Here is a 9,148-nt window from a genome sequence, read left to right as displayed (position 1 = left end):
AATAAACACTCGTATCATGACTATTGCCAAATACTTTTATTAATATTTAAATTACCTAAAGTAGTTTAAGAATAATATTTTTGATTTATTTTCTTTTTTTGTTATCACCAAGAGAATAACCAAAATCTGTATTATAAGATTTATAATCCTTGATGGCTTCTAAATAAAAAACACTACTATTCCCATCCTTTTTCAATTGAGCTTCGGCTTCCTTTCTTTCTTTTTCCTCTTGTTCCATATCAAGACGTTTCTTTTCCATTTTTTGTTCATGTTCCTCTCTCAATTCCTTGGAACGTACCAAGTCGTGTTCACGCTCCTTTTCCTTGATTTTTTGTTTTCTAACCTCTTGTCTCTTGATATTATTACGAGCATCTCTTCTCTTTTTCAATTCTTGTCCAAACTCTGCCAATGCTTCCTTTGAAACCTTGTTTGTCAAATCAATCTCGATAAATTTGATTTCTGTTGTCAGAGGAAGATAGCTAAATACCTTGTTTGCATCTCTATAGGTCTTTGTGATTTCTTGGTTTTCAATTTCCAAAATTTTTGAATGTATGGTTGAGGGTAGTTGGTAGACATCATAATCGTTTGACGCCTCTGATTTTCTAATCTCTAAATCCTTTGCCAATATTTTCATACACAATGGATGTAAATAAACTGGTTGTCCATCTTTGGATTGATAAAGATAAAATAATGCTTCTACTGGTTGATTTTCATATGAATATTCTAACAATTTTGGTTGAGAGTTATTATTTTGATTATTATTATTATTATTATTTTGATTATTATTATTATTATTATTGTTATTATTATTATTATTATTATTATTATTATTAGTGGTAGTGGTTGTAGTAGTTGAAGTAGTTGTGGTAGTTGTCGTATTAATATCATTATTATTATCAATTTCTTTAATTAAATTTAATTTGTTTGCCAAAGTAGTTGAAAGATCAGGAGATGAAATATCATAATCATCTTCATCATTATAGTAATCTGCCAAAGCTGCTTTAATATCAGTGTTGTTACTGTATTGATAGGGTGAGAATTGAGGTAGATTGATATTGCCATTGTTGTTGGGAGAAGGAGAATTTTTCTTTGGAATAGAGGAAACTGTCACAGAGCTGTACTCTACCTTTCTAGATTCTTTTAATTTGTTAAATTCTATTTCTCGAGTGGCCACCTCTTTTTCGCCACTTGCCAAATAACTAGAACCCTCCCATTCACCTTCGCTCATTGCAGCCTCTTTGGCAATCAATAGTTCAGATCTTTCACGCTCCAAGATGGATGTGATATCTCTGATGATGGAAAATCTTGAAAAAACAGAATTGGGTTTGCCTTTATCTGGGAATGAAATGACTTCGTCGATTGGTTGAGAATCTAGAAATGGAACCGTTGTTCCTTCACGGTATTTGACAAGTTGAAGAGTAATATCATCTCCTTCTCTGAAATTAATTGATTTGGAAATGATCACACTTTTTAGCTCTTCTTTATCAGTCACTCTTAGACAAAGTGGACATTTAGGTGAATGTGATAAACTTCTTAATATACAACCATAACATGTAATATGTCCACATTTTGTTACCTTGCTATAAAATAAATTAAATTAACAATCTGATAATATATTAAATATTTCGTTTGTTTGATAGATAGTTACGCAGCAAAAGGTGGTTCAAAACAAATAGGGCAAAGATAATCTTCATCAGAATCGTGTAAATAAACTACTTGTTCAATTTTGGTCCATGAAACAATTGAATCAGAATTGGTTAAACTTGTTGTATAATTTCCATATGAATTAATTTGGAATAAATAACTAGATTAAGAGGAGGAGGAGGAGAAAAAGAGTTTAATAAACCATAATCATTTGTTTGTTTCTTAAATTTAAGATTCATACTTTGCTTGAAGGAAATTACTTGGTCTTGGAGTACTATGATTATTATATCTTGGCTTACTGTTGGTAGTTGTAGAAGAAGTAGAAGTTCCACCTCCACCTCCTCTTCCACGACCACTATTTCTATTATGATGATTATTATGATGATTATTATTATGATGATGAGATCTTGTGCCACCTCCAGAGTTTGTAAGAAAACCTCTAACAGGATCACTTGAAGGTTTATATTGAAATTGAATCAAGTGAGTCATATCAACCTTGTTATTTGCTTTCTTTTGTTTGTTGTTATTCTTGGATGTAGCGGTAGATGCTGTTGGTGTTGATGATGATGATGATGATGCATCATGCTCTGATTGACTAAGAGCAATAGCAAGTTCCAATTCAGCTTGAAAGTCTTTATCATCTGAGGTACGAATACCACGTGGTCCAGAATCTTCTCTTCCTCTTCCTCTTCCACCTCCACCTCTTCCTCTACCTCTTTCTGATCTCCCTCCTCTTGATCCTCCTCCTCCTACTTTTCCTTCATTCTCTATTTTATTCTTGTTGTTGTTATGATTATTATGATTATTATTACTTTTAGGATGATGTGCTTTGTTTGGTGGTGCAGTTGATGTTGTTGTTGATGTAGTTATAATAGGTATAGGCAAAGATGATGATGAAGAAGATGATGATGAAGAAGAAGATGAGGAAGATGAAGAAGTAGAGTTGCTCATTTCTTGAAATGAGAGGTTGGTTAAAATATTAATATTAATTAAAAAAGACTATATATACAATGAAACAATAACAAATACAAATACAAATAATAATAAAATAATATTTATATTTCTCGTATAGTACTAATACTAGTAGTGTGTTGAATTTATCGATGCTATGTTATTATCTGAGTCTGACTTTCTTGATCATACATAATATTTGTTGAACAAGCAAAGAATTCTTTGTTGAATATAAATTAAAAAGAAAAACAATGGAATGACTTAGATTATTTATGGGCAACTTTGCTACCCTTTTTGTTTTAAAATAATATAATTTTATTGTTGTTGTTATGTTATCTAATTTAAATTTAACCATTGATATCAATATCAGGATTAATAGCTTTAATAATTTCAACGGTGGCAATACCAGCACCAGCACCAATGCAACCAAAGAATACGGTGGAGAGACCGTTTTTCCAGAGACTGGTTTGTGTACTCTTGGCCTTAAAGATACCCATTCCAAAGAGTGTGACAATGGCAACACCAATGACACTGATAAAGGTTGGTAGATTGTCACGATATCCACTATGACGAACAGAGGCTACTGCCAAATAGACGAGATAGGGGAGTAGGGGGATAATACCAAAGATGAGAAAAGATACAAAATTGACCATACCATTCTTCCATGCGACTTCGCCTTCAGCGTCTGGTGTGATACCCAATTCTTCGACCATCATAACATCGACGAATCCCTTTGTGTTAGTGGCAAGAATATTGACCACTTCGGTGGCGATCTCCTCTGGAATACCCTTTTCACAGTAAATCTCTACCATCTCTTTCTTTTCTCCCTCTATGTAGTATTCCACCTCCCATGTCTCTCTTTGACGTTCTCCTTTGGCAAAATCAACGTCTGCTTGTGTACCCAAATAATCACCCATTCCCATTGAAATGGCACCTGCTATCAACTTGGCCACTGCAATCACTAGTAAAACTGATATTGGTGCATCTCCACTTGCTACAACTGCCACAGATACAAATATACTAACTAATCCATCCATACCTCCATAAATTATACTCTTTAAATATTTTGATGTACTACATAGATAGAAAGTATTAATATATCAATCTTTTATTAATAGTTATTAACAACATACTCTAACTTTAAATCATCTCTATTTATAGATTTTACTTTAGATAGACCATCTTTGAAACCTTGTCTAATATTATTATTCTTTCTCTTATTTGTATTATTGTCATCGTCATTGTTATCATTATCATTATTGGCAGCTTCATACTCTGCATCTGAACCATCTCTTTCATTTTGTGGAATAAGAGGTGAGGTACCTCCATGACTAGATTCTGGTGTTGCTATGATTACTCCCATGACATTGCTATCTACTTCCTCTTCCTCTTCCTCCTCTTCCTCTTGTCGTTGATTTATATCTTCATATGTATTATTAATTGAATGAGACATTGTATTATTATTATTATTATTATTTATTAGTACTTGTACTTGTACTACTAATATAAATAATAGTATTAATAATCTCTCGATCTTTTAGAGCTCAAGATTTTTCATTAAACAGCTGTTTAACCACCCAGCGAATGATTGCTTAAAACATTTAATCAACAGATTGCTCGCATCGGGACTTTGAATTTTCCTCTTCCACTTCATCATTCATGCAACAGGCTTTAACCCGAGATATCTAACCTATCATTTACAACTTGGTAGGAGGAGTCAGTCTATCTATCATCAGATCTGATGTCAAATAATAATCACCTAAAGAGTAATAATAATAATAACAATAATAATAAGAATAGTAGTAGTAGTGATGATCCTCGATTAAACTTGTTGTCAGAGTCATTTGATCCTCTGTACGCACTATACAACTCATCGCAAGTGAAATTGTTGTACCCAAAGATACAGCCATTGGATAATATACATAAATGCAGACAGTTACTACCACCCAATGATCCAAATTACATGGTTGCTAGAAAGTCTGCTCCTTCCTCTGCTCCATCGCAACCAAACCAACAACAACAACAACCATCGAGTAGTAGTAGTTCTTTGGTTGACCCTAATGAAGAACAATTAAAAAAGAAGGAACAAGATAAAAAAGAAGAAAAAGATAAACATAGGGTGCTAAAGAATATGGCATCAAGGTTTGTAGAGGGCCCATTGAGCCTTTTACGAAGGTGTCTAGAGACAAGAACCAAAGTAAAAATAGTGATTAGAGGTGCAAAGACTATAAGAGGTCATTGCACTGGCTACATTATTGGATTCGATAAACATTTTAATGTCATCCTCAAAGATGTTGATGAAGAGTACTCGATCATTGATCATTATAGTTCCAATAATAATAATAATAATAATAACCAAAGAAATAAGGTTCGTGTGAAACGACATTATGGTCAATTGTTTATAAAAGGTGATTCTATTGTTTCTATTGGTACATTGACGATGACTACGACGACGGCGACAATGACCAAACAACAACAACAAATCGATCCACCACCATTGACAACAATATCGCAATGATAATAATAAACAACTTTTGTACAGATAGCTTTTACCATACAATGCAATGCAATGCATCCACCCATCTTATAATACTTTAATATTATGTGATTAGTCACTGATGAAAATAAATGGATCATCTTCAATAATGTTCGCCGAGTTGTATTTATCTTTTAATAATAAATCAATTAGTATGACCATATTTTGTTATTCGACGTGCTTTTCTGTTTGATGCTTGCCTGGTGACTTCCAATTGTGAAGGTTGGTCAGCTACTGGTGAGGAGGAACGAATATACATCCAATAGGTCGAATGATTTCTGATGACGTGTGTTAATTAATCAATGTCTTTTTTCCTACTCTTGTAGAATTGTTCACAACAAGTTTGGTCAAACTCCTGGCGCACACTCGATTCTGATGGATGCTAACAACAAACAGGTCCTAATCAACAGAGAGTCCATCGTTGATGGTGGTGTATACTCTCTATATTTACCTTGGGTGAGTAATATTGTTCAAAATCCAATACTTTATTTCACACTAACTGATCTTTTAGGTTGGATCGTTGAATTTTTTAATTAATTATTCTCTAGGATATATTGGACACACTAAAGAACCTTCTCTACATGATAACGATATCATTATAATAATAATATACTTTTTCCAATTTGCTTCATCCCCTAAAACTGGAATTTCAAATTCTGCAGATGTTGTCCAAATGTTAAATGGAAAAGTGGTCAATGAATAATTGACTGTAAACTTTGTTTTTGGTCCGACGACCACGACATAGTCTCCAGGAACAGTGGGTGTTTGGATGATGGTCAAGATCACTTTCCGAGTCCAGACGCATCCGGACCCTCTCTTGATTTGTGGGCTCCCCAAAGCTTTTAAGTCTTTCTTTCACTCCTATTTCTATCATAAATTCACGATTAAGGACAGACAAATCTGTTGAATATATTCTAATCTCAGGTGCTATAGAAAAAAATAGTTATTAATATGTTAAAAATCAAAACACTCTGTGTGAGAGAATTTTGCAGTCTCTCACAAATTTATATGAGTTTTGCGAAAAACCCAGCGCAGTTGTTTTGACTTCTCACATATACTTGGTATTATATTGGAGCATTAACTTAATACATACTTTGTTCTTCAACTTGTACATAAATGTCCGTAGGGTTGGGGAGAGGGATTGGAGACAACGGAAGGACTCGAACATAACTGGTGTCAATGGATTGGGGTGCCAAAAAGAGTAGTATCCTGCCAGAGGGAATGTTGAGCACTGGATCTCTTGCAATGACCTGACGGAGGTGGTCATATGTACCAACATTTATAAATTCAATCTCGGTGACATCAGAACCATAGTGAACTAAAAGAGTCATATTTCGACGAACAGCTGCAACATGATCAGCCATTCCAAAAAATTGATAGTAATTAATGAATAAATGAATGAATGTATAAATGACAATGAAAATAGACTAGATGGGATTAAAGACTATAGAATGAGTGTGATTTATAATTAAAATGTATACAACAAATATTATAATAAATTAAAGCGAGGTTCTTGATGGAGGTGATGTCTTGAAATGAATCACTGATAGATGTTAATCACTTTACGTTTACTAAAATTTGTGATGAGAGAAATGTTGATGTATTAATATATTAGAATTATAATGTGTCTTCGAACTCTTCCCTTTGATATATTATTAAATTTTTTTTATTAAACTTTCTTTTTGTATCACTACACTAGTGATCTATAGATCGATTGATACCAATATTTCTTTCTATTCAAAGTACAAAGAAATCTACCAAAATAAAAGAACTGCTCCCATTATTATACATGATGCTGAAACCCAAGGACTTAATCTTTCACCTATTCTTGCTGCTTTCCAAGGTAACCCTGATATACTATATATGAAATCATTCATTGATTAGTATTGTATTGTGTTATTGGTAACAAACAAACAATCAATCAATCAACATACCTATGTTTATTTCTAACTTCTAATAGCTTTGGATATGAAGCTCTAATATAAGTACATGTACAGATAAAGAGTAATATTACCACTAGTAAACTTTGAAAATTAAAGATTGCTGACTATAAATAAATAGATGAACAACATGATTGATTGTTAGATTCAAACTCATCTATCTTTTCTTCTCTTCTCTTCTTATATATATATAACTTACCATGATAATCAAAATAAATATATATATATATATACAAAAATAGTAAGTACTCTAAAATTATGAGTTCAAAAGTAATATTAATAATATTGATTTTTTGATGATTCATCCGATTTTATTAATACATTTTATTTATTTAATTATTTAATTTTAATTATTTATTGAAATGGTATGATTTAAAAGATGTTTACGATTAGATAATGTTCTACGTAATGTTTGTATCTTTTTATCTTTTTTATCGTTGTACAATGATGATGATTGTTCATCGTCGGTGTTTCCTTGGACGATATCCAATTCCAGGTGAATTTCGGTGGAGGCATGATTGGCTTTGATGAGTTGCAATACAAACTCATAGGCTGCTTCGTGTGAATGGTTGCTCGAGTGGTCGGGTGAATAAGAGAATCGTATATGAATACGAGCAACATGATTGAAACTGTCAATCAACGATTGTGGTACGACCGATGACACTCTCCTTCTCTTTTGGGCGACTTGTACTACCAGGTGTGCAGATACTCGATCAAAATGTGTAGAGAATCGTGGGATCTGGTCGAGATAACAGGTAACTGTGCATGACTTGATGGTGGGAATGGCACTAACCAGATTGTGGACACTCTGATCGGTGGTATTGATATCCTCGAGCGACATATCAATCATCCTACGGAACGGTGGACACACAAACAAACTTTCAACACTACCAATACAACTAGTACTACCATCTTGTACCAATGTAATTGATGAAATAGAATTGATTAAATTCCATCTTCCAACCGTTGTTGAGTTGTTACTGTTGTCTTGCTCGGTACTACTATTATTATTGTTGTTGGTCATTACTCTGTCCTTTAGAATAGTGAGTTGAGAACGGGTGTATTGTGGACGGCCAGTGAAACAACGCATCAATCTTTGGCAACATTGGTTGGTCAGTGTCAGCTTGAGGTTACAGTTAAGAGACTTGACACATGCGAAAAAGTAATGGCTCACGTATGGCAGCACTGATAACTTGGTGTAGAGAGGTTCGTCAGACATTGAATCCCAGAGATGTTTGAGAATAATACTCAAACAAAACTTTGGTAGTGTCACCTTTGACTCTGACTCTGACTCGAACCCTGACTTGGCCGGGTTGTTTGGTTGTTTGACGACTACAACAATATCATTATCCAACACATCATCTAGATCAGAGAATGGCAATGGTAATGACTCTTGCTTGGACAGAGAGACACAAGGAGTCAGCAGAGAACAACCCAACTCTAAATGGGCACAGTGGACACACTCCAACCGACGATTTCCATTACAAAAGGAACTACATCTAACCAAGCCTGGGGACATTGGTGACAATGGTGACGATGGCCCTGCTCCTGATTCAGATTCATAGATACTAGGCACTAAATAGATATTGGTGTCGATAGCCATGCCGATGGAACCGTCATTATCATTATCAGCACCCATTACTTCGTGATCATACTCTTCCTCTTCTTCCACTACTCTAGTAACAGTAGTAGGAGAGACGAGTAGGTCTTGGCGGCCAGCACAGTCGGGATAGCTATAAGGATAATAACTCAACGAAGACGGATCAAAACAGACAGACAGAGACTGGGAGGCAGAGGCAGAGGCAGAGGCAGCAGAGACAGCAACAGACAAATAGCCAAATAATGAGTCAGTAGTACTAAAGACCAGTGGTAGTAAGCATGAAGGTGGTAGTGCAATTGAAGTAGTAGTAGTTGACATGAAAGAGATAATAATAACTTTGTTGTGAAGATAGGTAGGAGGTAGGTAGAGGTAGAGGAGGTGTGCTTGGTTGAATGAATTCACATGGTGAGAGCAGCTCTGTTATATAGCTTGTGTCACCTAGGGTGACTGACCGATTCTACATCCCTCTCTTTACTA

The 9,148-nt window shown here is 34.4% G+C and overlaps 6 protein-coding genes across 6 annotated transcripts; 1 reads left to right on the top strand and 5 right to left on the bottom strand.

Moving 5' to 3' along the window:
• Positions 1 to 85: 85 nt before the first annotated feature.
• On the bottom strand, positions 86 to 2,595 carry rnf10 (RING zinc finger-containing protein; the record flags this gene model as incomplete). Its single annotated transcript, XM_004362996.1, has 3 exons — positions 86 to 1,580; positions 1,649 to 1,804; positions 1,886 to 2,595. 3 exons carry the CDS (start codon positions 2,593 to 2,595, stop codon positions 86 to 88), a joined length of 2,361 nt encoding a protein of 786 aa, XP_004363053.1.
• A 347-nt stretch (positions 2,596 to 2,942) lies between these two features.
• DFA_03449 (uncharacterized protein) lies at positions 2,943 to 4,505 on the bottom strand (the record flags this gene model as incomplete). Its single annotated transcript, XM_004362995.1, has 3 exons — positions 2,943 to 3,669; positions 3,729 to 4,095; positions 4,463 to 4,505. 3 exons carry the CDS (start codon positions 4,503 to 4,505, stop codon positions 2,943 to 2,945), a joined length of 1,137 nt encoding a protein of 378 aa, XP_004363052.1.
• Positions 4,506 to 4,558: 53 nt separating this feature from the next.
• On the top strand, positions 4,559 to 5,113 carry DFA_03448 (putative small nuclear ribonucleoparticle-associated protein; the record flags this gene model as incomplete). Its single annotated transcript, XM_004362994.1, has 2 exons — positions 4,559 to 4,737; positions 4,810 to 5,113. The coding sequence occupies 2 exons, from the start codon at positions 4,559 to 4,561 to the stop codon at positions 5,111 to 5,113; spliced, it is 483 nt and encodes a 160-aa protein (XP_004363051.1).
• A 555-nt stretch (positions 5,114 to 5,668) lies between these two features.
• DFA_03447 (uncharacterized protein) lies at positions 5,669 to 6,495 on the bottom strand (the record flags this gene model as incomplete). Its single annotated transcript, XM_004362993.1, has 3 exons — positions 5,669 to 5,970; positions 6,014 to 6,058; positions 6,405 to 6,495. 3 exons carry the CDS (start codon positions 6,493 to 6,495, stop codon positions 5,669 to 5,671), a joined length of 438 nt encoding a protein of 145 aa, XP_004363050.1.
• A 373-nt stretch (positions 6,496 to 6,868) lies between these two features.
• Positions 6,869 to 7,273, bottom strand: tmem167 (TMEM167 family protein; the record flags this gene model as incomplete). The annotated part of the gene is made up of 4 exons (XM_004362992.1): positions 6,869 to 6,885; positions 6,921 to 6,988; positions 7,066 to 7,178; positions 7,271 to 7,273. The coding sequence occupies 4 exons, from the start codon at positions 7,271 to 7,273 to the stop codon at positions 6,869 to 6,871; spliced, it is 201 nt and encodes a 66-aa protein (XP_004363049.1).
• Positions 7,274 to 7,417: 144 nt separating this feature from the next.
• On the bottom strand, positions 7,418 to 8,989 carry DFA_03445 (uncharacterized protein; the record flags this gene model as incomplete). Its single annotated transcript, XM_004362991.1, has 1 exon — positions 7,418 to 8,989. One exon carries the CDS (start codon positions 8,987 to 8,989, stop codon positions 7,418 to 7,420), a length of 1,572 nt encoding a protein of 523 aa, XP_004363048.1.
• Positions 8,990 to 9,148: the final 159 nt, after the last annotated feature.

The sequence above is a fragment of the Cavenderia fasciculata genome (genome assembly GCF_000203815.1).
Source record: "Cavenderia fasciculata unplaced genomic scaffold Scf_Dfasci-G-b-205a01.r1-3, whole genome shotgun sequence".
NCBI lineage: Eukaryota > Evosea > Eumycetozoa > Acytosteliales > Cavenderiaceae > Cavenderia > Cavenderia fasciculata.
The sequence above is the reverse complement of the archived record's forward strand: the minus strand, read 5'-3'. Positions and strand labels throughout refer to the sequence as shown.